Source organism: Nomascus leucogenys, chromosome 10, assembly GCF_006542625.1.
Source record: "Nomascus leucogenys isolate Asia chromosome 10, Asia_NLE_v1, whole genome shotgun sequence".
NCBI classification, from domain to species: domain Eukaryota; kingdom Metazoa; phylum Chordata; class Mammalia; order Primates; family Hylobatidae; genus Nomascus; species Nomascus leucogenys.
Window position 1 is genome coordinate 25,567,229 of NC_044390.1, and position 20,215 is coordinate 25,587,443.

A 20,215-nucleotide genomic window follows, 5' to 3' on the forward strand; every position below is an offset into this window, starting at 1 on the left:
CAGAAAATCAGTTACTCAGGAGTAACATGCGGATTTAGAAGCTGTTTATATATAAAAAAACACTGGAATTTTTTAGAGCACTCAAAAGTATGAACAATAATATGTTGTCTGACGTGTCATTAGTAAAAGCACACTGACAAGAATGCAGGGAGACTGGGTGCGGTGGCCCACGCCTTTTATCCCAACACTCTGTGAGGCCGAGGCAGGCAGATCACTTAAGGTCAGGGTTCAAGACCAACCTGGCCAACATGGTTGAAACCCCGTCTCCACTAAAAATAAAAAAATTAGTCGGGCATGGTGGTATGCGCAGGTAGTCCCAGCTACTCAGGAGGCTGAGGTGAGAGAATCACTTGAACCCGGGAGGCAGAGGTTATGGTGAGCTGAGATCACACCACTGCACTCCAGCCTGGGTGACAGAGTGAGACTTTGTCTCAAAAAAAAAAAAAAAGATTTAGAAAGGAATTTGATACCTGTCTTCCAATATTTGAAAATACTGTAGGTAGAGAAGAATTTAAAGCCCCTTTTAGTAGGTCATTTAATAAGATGCTTAGATTATCACTTTTGGGGGATGTTTTCAGGCTGGAGAAGAGGACCTTCCTCAGTTAAAAACAGACAAACAAAAAATTTACTCCTCATCCATTCTGCCTAATTGGGCTAAATGAAATCCTTCTATTTTTTTCAATAGAGCTAAAATTTTTAATCTTCAGTTCTCTAAATCCTTTTTAAAAATGTGGTTCCATCTTAAAATTAAATTACATTATTTTTAAAAATGTAGTTAGGAAGTTAAAATGTGATGTGAAAATATAATTGTTAAAATATAACTAGTTCCAATCTGAAAAGAAATTATCAGATTGCATTATTGAATTTCAAAGACCATTTTCTGAAGACTTTTCCTTAAAACTTACTAAGATATTAAACCTGTATGTTTTATTCATATACATTGATAGATATTTACATTAACAGGTATTGCATTTACAACTAACGATTTTTCAATTTACTACTGTAGATCATACCTCACTCCTGTTAGGGATGAAGAGTCTGAATCCCAAAGAAAAGCAAGATCTAGACAAGCAAGACAATCTAGAAGATCAACACAGGTATAGTTAATGTAATTAATATATAAAACTTACATAAGTAGCATATAAAATATACACACAGACATAAAACAAGTTACCTTTCTCTTTTTCATTTTGTTGTGAAAATATTGATGTCAGTATATAGTGTGAGTAAATCCTTAAAAGGTAAAAGTTGCTGTAGTTATTCTAGTAATTCTAGTGTGAGTAAATCCTTAAAAGGTAAAGGTTGCTTATAGCCTTTTATATGGTTACACTGTTACTATTGTATTTCATCTAATTAACATATGCCTTTGTGTCTTTTTGAGTATTTTTAAAATCCTTATTCCTAATACAGTGTCTGGCACAGAGTATTTGGTTAGAATAAATTAATCATATATGATGTCTAATAACTATTTAAAAGTTCTATGAATATTTGGAAGTGGGGGGCAGAGAATAGGCTCTTATATTATATTAGGTATAAACAACTAATGTGCAAGTATGAAAAAAATGTCATTCAGGCTGGTGATCTCCTTACCTCTGTTTTGTCATTCTAATTATGCTGTATATGATGTATACTTTTGTGTCTTTCTGCTTTCCCACAGTTAAGAAGCTCCACAGTCCAGATTCAGCTGTCTGTCCTTACCATTACTTAGCTTTCAAGCTGAACTATTTGCTAGGGCCTTAATATACTTTTTCTGTCTTTATACTTTTCACTTCTTGAAATCTAACCTGTTCTTCAAGGTCAAATCTTGAAAAATTTATCAAAATCTCTTTTAAGCCTTAACAATCATCATGCATGTGTATATAGATACATATACACATACATATACACACACAGACATATGTATAAACATAAATATTTATAATATACAAACAGTACATATATTGGCTATTCTTCTCTACTTTGAACTTGTGGGGAACATTTATATGCATAGAGTATCCAGTACCTATCGTGCTTGCTAATGGTGATTCTTCATAGAATGAATGTAACTTGCTGTTTCCATTTGCAAACCAATTTAAACATGCATAGTTGACTTTTAATGCATTTGTATGTAATATATCTATTTCTAAAATATTCCTTGAAACAAGCTTTAATGCATCTCATAATTATATTGATCTTTTTGTGTGTGCAGGGAGTGACATTAACTGATCTTCAAGAAGCTGAGAAAACAATAGGAAGAAGTCGTTCTACCCGAACCAGAGAACAAGAAAATGAAGAAAAAGAAAAAGAGGAAAAAGAAAAACAAGATAAAGAGAAACAAGAAGAAAAGAAGGAGTCAGAAACATCTAGAGAAGACGAATATAAACAGAAGTACTCCAGAACATACGATGAGGTAACAATATATCAAAAACACATTTAAGTCAAATGGTACGAATGGTCTTTATGATCCTGAACATACAAGAGATTTATATACCAACAAACCATATACAAAATACCGTAAAGGATTTTAGCTGGAAATTTGAGTTACTTTGGTGTGATTAGTACACTACCTTTTCTCTGAAATGAATTTTTAAGTATTTTATATGTTTTTAATTGTTTTTAATGTTTCAAATGGGTTTTGATCTTAATGTTTCACAGACTTACCAGCGTTATAGGCCAGTATCAACTTCAAGTTCAACCACTCCATCCTCTTCACTTTCTACTATGAGCGGTTCACTCTATGCTTCAAGTCAACTAAACAGGCCAAATAGTCTTGTGGGCATAACTTCTGCTTACTCCAGAGGAATAACAAAAGAAAATGAAAGAGGTAAGAATACCAAATTTTGAAAACACTTTGCTTTCTTCATATAATCCTTTGGATTAGGGTTTCCTAAATAATAATTCAACAGAAAAGGAACAGCATCCTAACTTGTGATTCACTGAACCTAAACAGAAAGAATATGAAGGTTGAGAATGAGAAAAGTAGAAAACAGAAATAGAAAATAATATGGCCTGCAGTTGATACTAATATTTTTATAACCTAATACTTCACAAAAATCTTCATGTCCACCTACAAAGAAAAGTTAATATTGAACTGGTGGGTGACTATTTCTAGAAGCAGTTGACTAGTGTAGTACTTCTCAGATGCTTTAAAGCTATTTCTTGCCTACTGTGTAGATCATATCATTTAAATGTTTTTTGTGAAATTGTTGTAAACTAAAATTACTAAATACATGTAATGCTCTCACTAAAACACATTTTTATGCTTATTAAAAAATACATTTCTTTCTCAACTATGTATTGGCATATTGATACTCATTATTACCATTTCCTATTTTATATAAACTTTCTATTTAAATTCTGAGTAATTCCTACTTTAAATCAGATATAAGTACTAAATATAGGCATTTCATGTTTTAAAGACTAAATCTTACGGTATTAGTCATGATAGTATCAGTAGTAATGTAGAATAAACACCAGAAAATAAAGTTTCTTCCCAATTTCCAGCTATATATTTTCTCATGTTGATCATTGAGATATTTCAGTTCTTTAAACTGCTATGTGTGAGGCCTGCATCGTGTTTGTAAAAATGTTGAACCAACATTTAAAATTAGAGATACTCACTTCAAACTTCAGATTTTTGCCATTTCTTGAAAAGTTGGCAGATCTGGCAACACTGGATCTGAATTCTCACATACCAATAATTGGCTGGAGCTAAGTTGTAGCAGATGCCTACCTTCCATCCCTCTAGATAGTCCCCTGGCCCATTTTACCCATTGTTTTTATAATTACCTTGCAAAATATTGTCAAGATATATTGCTATATTGTCGTTCACTGCAATCCTTAACAGAGGGAGAAAAAAGAGAAGAGGAGAAAGAAGGAGAAGATAAATCACAACCTAAATCAATCAGAGAACGACGACGACCAAGAGAGAAAAGAAGATCTACAGGAGTTTCATTTTGGACACAAGATGTGAGAACCTATTAAAATACATTATTTGATAGTATTCTTGATAGTATTCTTAATGTGTCCAAAAATACATACTAATAATTTCTTACATGCCTTAGATTTTATATTCCTTAAATTATCACTGTGTTTTCTGAGTTGAGTTGTTAAATAAGAAAAATTATTTTTAAGGATAGTTAACTACTTAGATTGTTGGTACTACTTAAAAGGAGTGGTTCTGACCTAATTATGGAATAGAAATAATAGTGTCTGAAGCTCAAGAGTGCATATATTGATTATTTTATAATAGGTAAACTGCTTCTGTACTTGTAAGAACATCTTTTAAGAATTTCTAAGGAGTCTATTTAATTTCATTTTCATAAATATCATTATAAGATCTACATTACAGATTACTTCCATCTCAAGGCATGCTAAATAGAGACAGTGCTTTGCTTATCAAATTACAACAGTCTTGTAAAAATTAGTGTTTTCCTGGTCCTTGATTGTAGGCCTGACATTGCTATTCATTGATTTTGTTTCCATTTTCTAAAAAATAAACCTTTTATTGAAGTATGGCATGTTTAGAAACATAATTCATACATATATAGCTTAATGGATTAGCACAATAGTAGCATATCTATGTAATCACTACTCAGAATCATGAATAAAAACAGCAGTGTAGATTGCGGCCATGTTCTCCCTCTCAATCCCTATCATCTTCATTTTCAAAGTCAGCTAGTATCCTGATTTCTAACACCGTAGTTAACTATGCCTGTTTTTGAAGAGCATATGACTAGAACTATAAATTTTATAACTCAGTGTTATGTTTATAAGATATATCTATGCTATTGTATGTAGCAGTACATTTACTTCTATTGTTATAAAAATATTTTTTTTAAAGAAAATTTCTATCTGTTCTTTCACTGAAAGAACATGGAATCATGTCTTCCTGTTAAACTGACCCATCTCTCACTATATGTTCCTCTTTATCTCTAATATTATATCTGACCTTAAATTCTGCTTTTTTGAAAAGCTTTCTTTTGATTATCTTTGTATAACATATCTTTTCTGTTATTTTCAATTTATTTGTGTTTTTTTAAATAAACAACATATTTAGGTCAACCTTTTCTGAACTTTTTTTTAATTGCAGTGTTTTAGTCCATTTTAATTTTACTTAATTACTAATTACCTAATTACATGAAACAACGTCATATGCAGTTTAAAATATATAAAGAGCTAAGGCATATGAAAACAATAGCACAAAAATATGGGAAAGTATTAAATGGAATTGAAGAGTTTTAATATCTTTGCATTGTCCATGCTGTGGACAAAATATATATTCAACTTGATGAATCAAGAGTGCATATGTCCATTTAAAAAAGTTTAAAAAGGGAAAATCATACATAAATGACAAAGAAGGGAAGAAGAGATGGGGAAATCGAAAATGGTTTTCTATTTTTCTTTTGATTTTTAATATAGAAAAGTTAAACATATACTTTATAGAAGTAACATAATTGTATAATGAGCCCTACCCCAAGTATTCATTTTTTCAGCTAAATTCCCACCCCATCCCCCAACTCCCATATTATTTAGAAGAAAATCCGAGACATCTCATTTTATCTACAAATGTCTCAATGTATATTCTGAGAGAGAAGAACTCCCAAAAATAATTTTAAAAAATAATTTTTGAAATTATTAGTAAAATTTCCTAAAATATAAATTGGCAATCTATTTTTAGAGTGATGAAAATGAACAAGAACAACAATCAGACACAGAAGAGGGATCCAATAAGAAAGAAACTCAGGTAAATACCATTACTTTTGTATTGAAGAGTATTCATATTTTTTAATAATTACTTTTAAATTGTGTTTTATTATATTTATTCATGCAAAGCAGTTATTGCATACTCTCCCTACATGCTAGGTATGCATTATCAGTGTTTGCCTGGGGATCAGGATTAAAAGGACTGGGAAGGGTCACAAAATAATGTTTTGGAGGTGATGAAAATGTTCTGGGTCTTGATCCTAGCTGTGGTTTTATGGATATACAGAACTGCCAAAACTCACCAAATTGTACACTCTAAGTGGATGTAATTTATTGTATGTCATTTAACCTTCAGAGTTAAAAGAAAAAGCAAAAAAAGAAATAGTACCCTTGGCCAAAGGAAAATATCTAAAGGATAATCAGAAGTAGTGGAAATCCAGAAGTAGTAGGCTCAGATTTTATTTCTATAGATTTTATTTCAAGTTATGTTCTAGAGAAGATAGGCATCTTTTAACTTTCTTTTACATATATTTAGAAATTTAGAGTCTCCAACAGATTTTTATGTTGAGAATCTAAAAGACATTTTTTTCCTCTCAGTACTGATGAAGGACCTAAAGCAAGTTTGAATGACAAGGCTGCATAGCCAGCAAGGGTTGAAAGTTCTCCCCACCCCCTTCCTGATTGTTTGGCTGTGTAGAAAGCTAAAAAATATTTAAAATATTTCTGTTCATATGAGGATAGAGCTGAACAACACGAGTCTAAACCTGGCACTGTCTAGCCTGAAATAGCATTCTGGTCATATTAATATTATTTTCTTCATTTTGAGTTGAAGTTCCTTAATAGAGCTATTACATTTCTTTTTAATCAGCAAGGATCTACAGCAATGTGAAGTGAACAAAAGTTGGCTACCTGTGCTAGGTGACTGTGAACATTATTTTAGGGCCAAGTTTGCCTATTTTGACCCCAAAATTTTATTTTATCTTTAGGTGGCCAGACATTGAGGAGTACATTGGTTCTGAGGTTAAATTATTTGCAGGCCTAAAGCTTTAACTGTTACCTAAATATTTTGCTTATCAGTTATCAGAACTCTCCAATTTACCTATGTCCCTTCTTTATTAAACAAGAGGGGAGGAAATTAGTAAACCATCCCCATCTGACACCTCTCATTGCCTTATCATGCAGACTCCAACCCCCACCAGGCCGGAGTGGAAGGGAGATTGTCTGGCTTTTAAAATTGTAATTTTGAAGCATATTGATGTATATTGTATTTTAAGTTTTACTGTTAAAATTATATATGAGATACGTTAAGATGAAGAGGAACATTGTTTCTAAGAAGAAAAGTTTTTTTATTTTCGATTTAAGTAGTTTTTACTTCAGATTGTTTAGAGTTCTTTTAGTTATAAGTAATGAACATATAAATAAATATAACAAATACAAATAACAATATGAAACCTAAGTCAAACTGGATTAAACAAAGAGAATGTATTGTACTCCAGTTATATTCTGCAGTCCTTTGTGTCAGCTTCATCCTCAGGCTGATGTACCTCATAGGGATGGGATTATAGTTGGCTTAAGATAGACAGGGCCTATCACTGAACTGTTGCAGCCATTTTGCTACCAACATGGGCCATGTGTCATCTCACCTAAACCTAGTAACTGCTACACCATGAGAAAAAGGAAGAATGAATGGATGTAGATAAATAAGGTGCAATGTATGTGCATAGATCAATATTTTCTGTATTCACATACATATTATGTGTCCAGAAAAGGTTGGTTAGGTAACAGTGGTTATCTAGAGAATGGAGATATAAGGAATTACACAGGAACTTTGTATACCATTATATGAACTTTTCAATACCATAGCCAGAAAGATATTTCTGAATATCTTTCTATATGTTTTAATCTTTTTTATCTTTAAAAAGATATTTTTACTTTGGAAAATTAATCTTAAAATTTGCGGAACAAGGGCATTATGCTAAATGAAATAAGCAAGTTACAAAAAGACAAGAACTGTGATTCCACTTATTTTATTTGGGTATCATAGAAACAGAAAGTAGAACCTTTGTTGCCAGAGCTAGGAAGAGGAGGACAAAGGAATTTGTTCAGTGGATATAGAGTTTTATTTTTGCAAGATGAAAAAGTTCTAGAGATCTTTTGCACAACAATATGAATATAGTTAAAAATACTGAACTATATACTCTAAAAAATGGTTTCCATGGTAAATTTTATATTATGTGGTTTTTACCACAATTCTTAAAAGTTTTTAAATAATGCTAGGCCGGGCATGGTGGCTCACACCTATAATCCCAACACTCTGGGAGGCTGAGGTGGGAGGACTGCTTGAGCCCAGGAGTTCAAGAGCAACCTGGGCAACATAGGGAGACACTGTCTCCACAGTAAATTTAAGAAATTAGTCAGATTTGATGGTGCATGCCTGTAGTGCCAGCTAACTAGGAGGCTGAGGCAGAAAGATCACTTGGGCCAGGAGGTCGAGGCTGTAGTGAGTTGTGATCATATCACTGCACTCCAGCCTGGGAAACAGAGCGACACCTCATCTCAAAAACAGTAATAGTAATCAGTGATAACACCATGATTTTTAAAGACAAACGGAATTTGAGTGATTTCTGTGACTAGACTTTTTATTTTTAAAATTTAAATCAGTGAATATAAGTGCAGACTATAAGGTGAGATGTATTATTTTTGTTTGATATATAGACATTTTAGTTCATGAATGGCCATTTTACTGAATTCGATTATCTTGAAAATTGAAATTTATTCTTTAAAATTGTTAGTTAGTGGTTGTTAAACCAAAGAATAAATCAATAAAATAAAACATTACCTTAAAAAACAATGTAAGGAGCAAAGTTAAAATTGGTTTTGCAGAGGACATTTACATAGACTTTAGTAAAACATTTTTAGTCCAAAATAGACTTTAAACAATCCCAAAAGTGACCTAGTAATTTTACAGTATCTCCAAAGATAAATATAATGGGAAATCACTAATATTTAAGAAGTTTAACAAACCATTCTGAATAAATTATAGAATCAGTGAATATTTCAATAGAAAAAGAAAAGGCTAAATTTGACTACTGAAAAAGACTACTTTGGCCCCCAGTAAGACTGTTTTATCTTATTAATCATTTCATGATTTAGATAAGACTTTCTGGAACTTCAGGGTAGCATACCACTTGCTTGAGAAAATTAAATTTCCTATCACCTAATTGCTGACCTTAAAGGTATATAGCTAGATTTCGAGAAAGTAAATTTTAAACAAAATATGTATATACTGTTATGCATAAAGAACCTTAGGTGTTCATTCATTTGCTTCTTGTTGCCTCAGAAACAAAAATGAGTAAAATGACTGCTTTGAGATATCATAGTAAACTTGACATTTCTTAATCTAAATATATTACCTCCTCCTGCTCAGTGGGTATATGTAATAGATATGTTTCTTAGTCTTTTTTATTTTAATTAAAAATATTGTAAGTAGTTATTGTAGGAAGTCAGAGGAGATATCCATAAATTGCCACATGTAATTGCATGATGATATGCCTGTGAAAATATACAGTGACTCTGTATTCTAGAACCTCTTCATAAAAACCTCAGTAAAATTAAAGCATATGTAGAAAATAGATGTTAGTTTAATAGTGTGAAAATGCTATTGATACTACATTAAATTTACTTATAGGTTAATAGTTCAATGAAAGCATAAAAATTTAGTATGCCTATGTTTTTCTCTTTCTTTACAGACGGATTCCATTTCTAGGTATGTTTTATTTATTTTTTAACTGACATTTTTTCTTATTTTTATCTTTGTTAAAAATGTGTTGCTAGGAATTTATGGATTTTGTAAGTTTATAGAATTATTTGATAATAAAAAAATAACAGAAATTTTAATGGCCTTATCATTGTTACTAGCTTTCTTTGTTAAAGGCTTTACTTCAAGATCACTAGTCAGAGCAAGTAAGATTTTTTTCCGAAATCTCTACAACAAAGGTATTCCAAAGTTTCTTAAGTTAGTTCAACTATCTCATTATTAACATCAGGGACTGATAAAACCCACACTTGGCCAGAAATGTATTTGATTAAGTATTCAGAATCTTCTTTTGTAGCCCTGCTTTAGACAAAAGAGAACCAATGAAGACACTTTAAAAAAAAGTGTCATCTAGCTCAACCCTGTAATCCTAGCACTTGGGGAGGCTGAGGCAGGAGCATCACTTGAGTCCAGGAGTTGAAGACCAGCATGGACAACATCAAGACTCCATCTCTACCAAAAAAAAAAAAATTTCTTAATTATCCAGGCATGACTGCATGCTCCTCTATTCCTAGCTGCTGGGGAGGCTGAGTCAGAAGGATCACTTGAGCTCCCAGGAGTTCAAGGTTATAGTGAGCTATGGTTGTGCCACTGCACTCCAGCCTGCACTCCTCACTGGACACAGTGAGACCCTGTGTCTTTAAAAAAAAGAAAGTGTCACCTAATTCAAAATTATCCATCTTTTCAGAGAACCTCCACTATATCCTTGATTTTGATCTCCATTCCATTTCTCTTATCATTGTTAACCACAGCCCTGTAAGACCAATAATAAATTTGTCTACTGATGATTCTATTGAATTGAAATGCAGAGCCAATGGCATCTATCAGAAAAGGTAACCTGAATTTCAGAACCAGATAATAACAGAATTCTCCTTTACCAATAAGATATGTTTTTCCTGCTTAGGACAAACCCATTACCTGTCACTTTGGATATACTTTATTTCATCAAATCTAAGACATTACTCATTTTAAAACACCATTGTGTTACCTACTACTGAAAAAAAGGAAAGGTGCTACCAATTAAACTGTAATGCATCATCAATTGTAAGCCGTTTTCTGGTTTTGGAAATACTAAAATGTGGGAGGAGATGTACAATTTAAAATATTAATCATTATGTGAAACCAGTTTTGGCTTTTAAACATTGAAATTTTGACTCTCTTCCTCAATTAATGGAAATTAGTAGTATTAAAAAAATAGGCTAGGTGCAGTGGCTCATTCCTGTAGTCTCCCAGCACTTTGGGAGGCTGAGGCATGTGAACTGCTTGAGCCCAGGAGTTCAAGACCAGCCTGGGCAACATGGTGAAACCCCATCCCTACCAAAAGTACAGAATTAGGCCTGGTGGCATATGCCTGTAGTCCCAGCAACCCAGGAGGCTGAGGTAGAAGAATCACTTGAGCCCGAGAAGTCAAGTCTGCAGTGAGCTGAGATCATGCCACTGCACTCCAACCTGGGCAGCAGAGTGAGACCCTATTTCAAAAAATAAAATAACTTCCTACTTATTATATATCACAAAAATTAATCAGATAATAGAGGGAGACTGTGACCTACTCTTTTGAACTGTCAAGTTATATGTGTACTAGGATGTATGTTATTATAATTGTAAAAGCCTATAACAAGGTTTTTTATTTAAATTAATCTTTTGAAGATATGAAACCAGTTCTACATCAGCTGGTGATCGATACGATTCCTTGCTGGGTCGCTCTGGATCATACAGTTACTTAGAAGAAAGAAAACCTTACAGCAGCAGGCTAGAAAAGGACGACTCAACTGACTTTAAAAAGGTACTTGGGTTATTCAGTTATATTTAATAAAAAATAAGTTATCTTTTATGTTGAGATATTCAAATATTTTAAAAACTCATAATGAAATGAGTATTTTGAAATAACTTATTTTCATTTTCAGTTTTCAGCAAGTGATGGTTAAGTAGAATGTAAATAGCTGTTTGTTTATTAAAGGGAAGAGAAAATCATCCAAGATGATTTTACATTGAAGTATCTCAAGTCATTGCTATGACTGAGCTGGAAAGGAGCATTCAGTAAATGGGTGCACACAAATGTATATACACTTTGTTTCTTTGTTACTAGGAAGCAGCCAAACAGAGAAGATGGCTTTTCCTAAGAGAATATATTGATAGTTTTTCATAGGTAACTGAAAAACTTGGGGCAGCTCAAGTGCTATTAAGGATTGAAGTAATTAATAAATAAATCCCGGAAACTGTATCTTCTTATTTTGTGCTTATGGTAAACATAAAGTCTGTTGGAGAAGGAGAAAGCTTATGGCATTTGTACATGTCCCCAGTTATCTGGCAGCTATTTGAATTACACACTTCTTTAAAAGCCAAGTTAGGGGAACGGCTGAGGGAAAGAATCATTTTACATTATGAATAAGATTCATCATTTATTCAATAAAGAACTGAACTATGCTAAGTAGAGAGATTCTACTCATGGGCAAATGGAGATGAAGATACTATCTTGCTCTCGTGGGCATCTTCCATGGAGTGGGGGAGAGAGACCTTATTACACAGTCATACTAATGACTGTATAATAAATAATGGAGACAGTTAACCTGAAGTAGTAAAGCAATTTTATAAAAGTATATAACAAAAGAAAGTAGATTGATTTCCTTGGCTGGGCGCAGTGGCTCACGCCTGTAATCTCAGCACTTTGGGAGGCTGCGGCAGGCCATCACCTGAGGTCGGGAGTTCGAGACCAGCCTGACCAACATGAAGAAACCCTGTCTCTACTAAAAACACAAAATTACCCCAGGTGTGGTGGCGCATGCCTATAATCCCAGCTACTCGGGAGGCTGAGGCAGGAGAATCACTTGAACCCGGGAGGCAGAAGTTGCAGTGAACTGAGATCATGCCATTGCACTCCAGCCTGGGCAACAAGAGGAAAACTGCCTCAAAAAAAAAAAGAAAGTGGATTGATTTCCAAAGGAAGTGTGGTTTCAGCCAAAAACGGAAGGATTACTAATGGTTAACGGGCAAAAATGGGTGAGAAAATTACTCCAAATAGAGTGGAACTACAAGCACATAGACCTGGTGGGGGGAGAATACATGATGCATTGGAATAATTAAATTTTAATTATGGCTAGTAGAGTGGAAGAAATATTCATTTGAGGCAGAAGTTGTGTAGGCTGAGACCAGATAATGCAGTGCCTTATAGGCCATTGTAAGATTTTTTGTATGCTAAGAACATTGGGAAGCCATTCAAGAGTTTTTAATTTGTGGGTGGAAATGGAATGGTTGGCCTATGAAAATTACGAGATTTTCATTTTGAAAAGTTAATTTTAGCTCCTATATATAAAACAGATTGGAGGGCGATCAGGGAATTAGAATAGTTTAGGTAAGAGAAGATCATAGCCAGAATTATGGTGGAAGTAGTAAAGCAGGGGTAAGGAAGAAGCAGTGTTAAGAAAGACAAAAAGCATTAGAAAAGGGGAAGGTCTTGGATTTTATCCTGGATTTGAAATATTTCAGGAAATAAGTCATTTGCCTTTTAACTTTACTATAAGCAATGTAGAAGTATAATGATAAATACAGCTGGTACTCCATCTCATTTTTGGGAATTCAAGAGAGAGTGATGGGCAGAAAATCTCACGGACTCCAAATAAAGATCACAGTGACTCCTTAGCCCTAGCTGCAGTTGCTGTGCAGGTATGTGGTCCCTCTTTATCAGATAACTGAATCTTTTTTAAGGTAACCTGAAAAGTCCGATTTTTCTGTCAAGTCTTGATTTTTGAATGCTGGAACTAATTTTAAGACTTTATATGGGACAAACACACTTGCATAACCAACAGTCTGTGCTTTGCAACCATGAAGGATTTTTTAAATGTATCCTTTATAGCTCATATGCTACATTAAGCTGTTTTAAATTGCAGAGTAATCAATGAGAAATTTTAAAGTAATAGGAGAGCAGAAAAGTAATTTGTTCTTTTACCCTAATTTTTATAGCTTTATGAACAAATTCTAGCTGAAAATGAAAAGCTGAAGGCACAGCTACATGATACAAATATGGAACTAACAGATCTTAAATTACAGTTGGAAAAGGCCACCCAGGTTTGTACCCTTTTCTTTTTGTTACTCTCAAGGTAATGGTTGTGATTTATCCCATCTAAAAATGGTATTAAAATTTTTTCTAATGCTCTAAATAGAAGTTTGATAATTGATAATAGAAGATAATGCTGTTTATGGATCGTTTACTTTTTCTGGAGTAAATTTAAAAAATAGTCTTATAGTCAAAAGTCAACATATAAAAAGCCTTTTAATACCAATGTTGTGATATGTCAAGGTTTTAAATGTTTATTTCCAGAATACCAAATGTAGCAAGTCATTAAAACATTAAAAGCATCTATACAGAATCATCTTATAGCCATATAAAAATTTTTATAATAGTTTTTGTTTATTACAAATATTTTCTGTTTAGTTTATTACAAATATTTTCTGTTTATTCAAGTAAAGGTTATTTTATATTAGAGTGCTGGAAGAAGATAATTTTAGTCATAACTCCTTTTGTAAGTTCCTTCTATGCAGCAGTCTAGAGAAGATAAATTGTGACAATAAAATTGGGACAGCCAAGCAAAACTCACAACCTTGTACATATGATCTAGCAATTGTTTCACAAGCCACTTTTCCATTTCCATGGAACATTAGTTCTGGGAGACAGGAATAGGTACATCTTCTCCTCATTTCCCTCCTTTCAAAAAACAAAAAAAGCTTTGTGATCAAAGAAACTAGGGAAATACTACATATTTTACATGTTAGAGACTTTACAGGGTCTATTTATATGCTAAAGGCTCTAAGGCATCTTGTAATTTTTAAGAAAACAAATGTGTTCAATTTTAACCTGGGACTTTCTAGCATAAACATATTTTTGCAGCACAACTCTTAGAATCCAGCTGAAAGCATGGATCTAAAAACAGCATATCCAGATCTGTGAATGGGACTACGTACTTTTTTTGGTCAGTCTTTACACTCATCTTTTTCTTAATTTTTAAAAATTAATTCTAAAAAAACAACAACAAAACAAAAACCAAAAAAGTTCATACTGTTTGTTGAACTTAAACTTGTTAGCAGATCCTTTTTTTAACCATTGTTGTGTTGTAAAGCGATTGTCTGTACACAGTAGATACTGTGCCAAACTTCCATGGTTCAGCCTAACCTCACCACTCCTCAGATTCCTTCATGTTAGTGGAGGTTTTTGTAAAGATAAACAGAAAAGTGAAACAGAACAGGAATACGTTTCATAGTGAGATGTCATAAAAACTTACAGTGTCATACACATTAAAACTACTGACTTATATTTAGGCTTCATGGTAAACTGGAATGTTTAGCAGAAAAGTTAACTAAGTAAAAATACCTAAACCGAAGTTGATGTTTTTTAATCAGTGAACTTGTCATCATCCTTCAGGTTGTATTAGTAGCTTAGTGAGCCTGCATACATAAAAATATAATGAGTTCTCTGAGCATAGCTTCAGATCTAGGGATTTCATTATAATGTTCTAAGTAAAGATGTCCACTGCAGCCGGGCGCGGTGGCTCACGCCTGTAATTCCAGCACTTTGGGAGTCCAAGTTGGGCAGATCACCTGAGGTCAGGAGCTCGAGACCAGCCTGGCCAACATAGTGAAACCTCATCTCTACTAAAAATACAGAAAAAATAGCTGGGTGTGGTGGTGGGCGCCTGTAGTCCCAGCTACTCGGGAGCTGAGGCAGGAGAATTGCTTGAACCCGGGAGGTGGAGGTTGCAGTGAGCCAAGATCGTGCCACTGCACTCCAGCCTGGGTGACAGAGCAAGACTCCATCTCAAATAAATAGATAAATAAATATCCACTGCTCCCTACTATAGTGTTCTGTCATGGTGACTCACCTCATATGTGTCTCCACTACTTAATGCCTTCTCTGTGTTCTGCTTTGCTGCCTACTTCATTGTCATGTAATTCTTCCTGTATGTCTCTCTGTCAAACCCTGCGAGAGAGGGGAATTGATAGAATTAGCCTGTTACTACCCAGGAGCAGCCTGTTTTGTTAGTGACCATTTCATAGGTCACTGGACAGAAAGTTGCCTGTGGGTCGGGTACCAATTTCTGTTACCTGGCAAGAGAAATAGGATTAAAAAATATCACAGCTTCTGCCTTGGCAGGTACTCTGAGTATCACGTCCAGTATGCTGAGTTAATAATGAGAAGTATAATTCATAAAAGTAAAACCGATAAGCATTAAAGTAACTTTTGGGGTTCAACTTTCAGGTATTTATCCCGAATCTACTGTGAACTTTTGCACCTTTTTTTTTTCTTTTGGGCATTGATTGACTTCATAACTGTTCACAAATATACAAATATTTGCATCAGATATTTGCCACAAATAGCAGTGGCAGTTTTGATAGTTGCATGAAATTAATCTTGAAGTTTAGGTCTGTTTGATAGTATTTAGCCAAGAGACTCTGGAATCCTTGACTCTTGCCCTAGCCCAGGTACCCTCCTTCCCATATCTCCAAGGAAGGGAAAAAATATGCCAACTTACCAGAACCAGTTTGCTGAATACCACTTTGCCAAATGACCATTTTCACCAGATTTAGTCATTGTGAGTTTAACAGCTTTAACTGGATTGTTTAACAAGAAAGTTAACTAAGTAAAAATACTATCTATACTGATGTTGATGTTTTCTAATCAATGAAATTGGCAAACCACATATAATTGCTAAAATGTTCCCATATGAAAAAATCTCCAATGAAATGCTATTTTTCTATGTTTTGTTAGTTTACATGTGTTGTTACTATTTTGGCTATTTGATTTTTTTCAGGTGCTTTTGAATGTTACTTAAAATTTTTTTGGTCTTGTAAAGAGTTTCTATGATTTATTTTTAAATCCTCAAGTGGTGTATCAGCCTTTGTTTTATATTTCTAGCAATTAAATGTTTAAATTCAAAACCAAAAATAAATGAGAATTAACTAAACAGTCTCATATTTGAATTATTATTTTTTTTAATGGATACAGCATCTCACTGTGTAACTCAAGCTGGAGTGCAGTGGTGCAATCAGGGCTCACTGCAGCCTCAATATCCCTGGCTCAAGCAATCATCCCACCTTAGCCTCCCGGATAGTTAGGACTACAGGCAGTGCCACCACACCTGTTTAATTCTTCTTTCTTTTCTTTTCTTTTCTTTTTTTTTTTTTTTTTTTTTATGGAGATGGAGTTTCACCGTGTTGCCCAGGCTGGTCTTGAACTCCTGGGCTCAAGTGGTCCGCCCATCTCAGCCTCACAAAGTGTTAGAATTACAGGTGTGAGCCACTACATCCAGCCTCATATTTGAAACTCTGAACTGAATTTCTCACAAGAACCAATTGGAATATTGACTTTTATGTTTCCAGAAAGAGTAAGCACAAAAGCTTGAAGCCATTTAAAATAAGAGAAGAAGTAAGAAAACCTCGCCATGATTAGTTCTTTAAATGTTATACACCATAACTGTAAAAATTGTGAAAGAGGGATCAAAAAGTGACTTGGTTACAAGTCCTAGAGATACTAAAACATGAATACTGAAAGGGTTGGCATAAAAGAAAATTATGTAAAGAAATATTTTTAAAATTACCACATTGAACAGTGAAATTGTGTTTAATCAATATGTTTTTAAAGCATATTTTGTGGTTAGTACTCATAAAGCATTTTTGTTAAAGTGGTCAAAAACCATTTTTGGTAAATTAGTAAAATTGGTTATTCAGCAAGTTGGCTTTTGAGGAATTCATTTTCCAAATTGACCAGGAATTCCAAGGGAGATGTTTGTACAGAGATCAATGTAAATAAAATCTAAGATGCCACTGTTTTTTTCTTTTTCTTTTTGTTCTTAAACGGTGCCAGTGCTCAATGTCCAGAGCTCTCCAGTACAGGATACAACATGTGGCTAAAACCCAAGGTGCTTTTCCATCCCTTAAAGCCAAGCTTAAATCTCAGGATTTTATCAACTTTGAGCTGGTCAGATAGTAAAGGAAGTGGAAAAAATGAAAGGCCTGAGCTCACCAGCAGAAGAAAGCTGTACAGCTAGAATTTCTTATAAGTGAAAGTGGATGTGAACCAATTGTGGAGCATGGATGATTGGAAAAGAAACCTACAGTGTGAGCCAAGACCAAGATAGCTTTGGGAGAAGATAAAAAGGCCAGTTTACTGGTCTGGCTGCATGGATACAGAGTCATTCAACCTGCTAATGAATATATTTCAATCAAGGTCCTGGAATCTGACCATTCTGATTAGCCACTCCTGATGGTGTAGGAAAGGAAAGAATTTCGGCTTCAGAAGGAAAGCTACAGTTTTGTTTTTCTTCTACATACTCACTCACTCACCCTCACGCCCAACTAAACTACGAAAGTTCCTGGGGAAAAGTGATAGAGAACATAAAATGAGAGCTCTGGTTACCATTCTATTTCTAAACATTCATTTCACTCTTTATTATTTTAATACAAATCCTGTTTTCTCTTTGCTTTACTCACGAACCTGTGTTTTACTCCACTTGAATATTGTGATTTAATACCCATTAAAAGAGAATTACTGTGGTCGCCCCTCAATCTTTTTTGCACTTATCTCTTATAATTTCTTACTTTGTTGCAGAGACAAGAAAGATTTGCTGATAGGTCACTGTTGGAAATGGAAAAAAGGGTAAGTGTCCCACTTATTAAATAATTTTTTTTCTTTCTTGTTTTAGGTAAACAGTGGTAGGTTTTTCGTTTTTGTTTTGTTATTATGGATGACAGTTTTAATTAGTTTAAATATTTATTGAGTCAATGTATTTTACAGCAACTTCTTTATAGAATTCTGTGGGGTTTCTCTAGGTATGAAATGACCTTGTTAAATAAAATTTAATTTACCACATAATTCTTTTAATGAATTTAAAAAAACTATCTTGCCTTGATTCTGAAATGTACTATACACATTTTGATAGTGAATTTGATATTTTTGAAATGCCTTATGGTCTGTACCTAAAACGTTTTAATCATAAATACATTTATTTTAATTCTTTATAAACCTAAAATTACTTAAGTTTTTAAATCTGGAACATCAAATTTTCAAATTCTTTTTAAAGTTAATTTAATAATTTTTTTAAATTTTGAGTTTAAATATTTAACTTAAGTAGGATATTTTAAACAAAAAAAATGATTACAAGAAAATCCTTATGCCACTTGATGTCTTTCTGCAAGTTTTTATTGATTAATACATTCACTTGTATTTCTCTTCACTTATTGTTGCTCAAAGGTCTAGGAGTAGTCATAGTAATAACTGTGCAAGTTTAGCCTGATCAGTTGAGAATGTATAAATGATCCAGAAGTTAAAGGAAAAGTGCCCAAAGATTGTTTACAGTGTAGCTGAGCGGTAGCTAGACTTGGTAGGGTTTCGACCAGAGAAGAAATGACATGCTGGTAGCTATGATCAAAGAGTAAATACTTAGGAGCTATTGATATAAAAACATTTTTCTTCCATTCTATTTTAAAATAACCAATTTGCCTTTTTCACCAAAAAAAGAAATGGTTGAAAAAAAAGAATATAAAAAGTCTTTTAATGTCTGTGTCATTTGCTAGTTGCACCTTGCAATAGCTACCATTTTATTATGCTTTCTGCAAGTTTTAAAAATTAGTGTTCTGAGTCATGTTTTCAAAATGGACATAATAATTGCTAAAATATTGTTTTAATAAATTTAATATTATTATATCCTGTTAGAATATTTAACCGTTACTGAATTTTATCTCCAGGATAGGCAGAAATAATAAAATCAGTTCTCTGTTACACTAACGGTTGAGATGAAAGGCATGGATAACAAACTGTACTTAAAGTAATATTTATTTTGCAAATACAATCACAATTTTAAATATTTAATTTTTCTTATGAAAGTAATACATGTTTATTATAGAAACTTCAGCAAAAGAAGAAAATATTAAATTATCTGTAATCTGTCATGCAGAGATAGCTGATATTTTGATACTTATTTTTTTTTTCTAACATACACATGGTGCAGACACATTCATACTCTGACAAGCTCACCTGACCTTTTTCTGCTTGTCAAATGCAGATAAATTACAAAGTAGCTAATCCACTCTCTATAATCATGGTATTAATAGTAACTGCTAACATTTATTCATCATTCTCTGTATATCAAGCAGGCACAAAATTAAACACTTCACATGCATTTTCTCTCAACCATATTTTTTTCCTTGTGTTTTTTTTTTGTTTGTCTGTTTGTTTTTTAAAGAGACAGGATATTGCCCTGTCACCCAGGCTGGAGTACAGTGGCACAATCACGGATCACTGCATCCTCCAATTCCTGGGTTCAAGCAATCCTCCCACATCAGCCTCCAGAATAGCTGGCACTACAGGTGCATGCCTCCACACCTAGCTATTTTTTTAATTTCTTTTTGGAGACAAGGTCTCACTTTGTTGCCCAGGCCGGTCTTGAACTCTTAGCTGTATGCCATCCTTCCACCTAGGCCTCCCAAAGTGCTGGGATTACAGGCTTGAGCCATTGTGCCTGGCCAATTATTTTTTAATGTTAATATGTTTGTCAAACAGAAGAAATTTCATACCATTTTACAGATGTCAATTTCATTGAGCTAATAGAATCAGGCAGTTGGGTGTAGTTTTCTTGTCTTACTTTACCACAAAGTTAAAATCTTGAAGACACCTAATAAAATTGAGGCTCATAGGGAGATTACCTCTCAGAAGAAATATTCTATTTCTGA

General features: G+C 33.6%; 1 protein-coding gene across 2 annotated transcripts in view; it reads left to right on the plus strand.

Moving 5' to 3' along the window:
- PPP1R12A (protein phosphatase 1 regulatory subunit 12A) overlaps positions 1–20,215 on the plus strand; it is a 161,438-nt gene that overhangs the window by 135,105 nt on the left and 6,118 nt on the right. For both annotated transcript variants that reach the window (XM_003259586.3, XM_012500121.2), the window contains 9 exons: positions 1,007–1,097; positions 2,189–2,389; positions 2,635–2,803; positions 3,827–3,948; positions 5,660–5,725; positions 9,435–9,451; positions 11,147–11,282; positions 13,457–13,561; positions 18,096–18,143. In XM_003259586.3, coding sequence (XP_003259634.1) covers positions 1,007–1,097; positions 2,189–2,389; positions 2,635–2,803; positions 3,827–3,948; positions 5,660–5,725; positions 9,435–9,451; positions 11,147–11,282; positions 13,457–13,561; positions 18,096–18,143 — 955 coding nt within the window. The remainder of the gene's footprint in view (positions 1–1,006; positions 1,098–2,188; positions 2,390–2,634; positions 2,804–3,826; positions 3,949–5,659; positions 5,726–9,434; positions 9,452–11,146; positions 11,283–13,456; positions 13,562–18,095; positions 18,144–20,215) is intronic.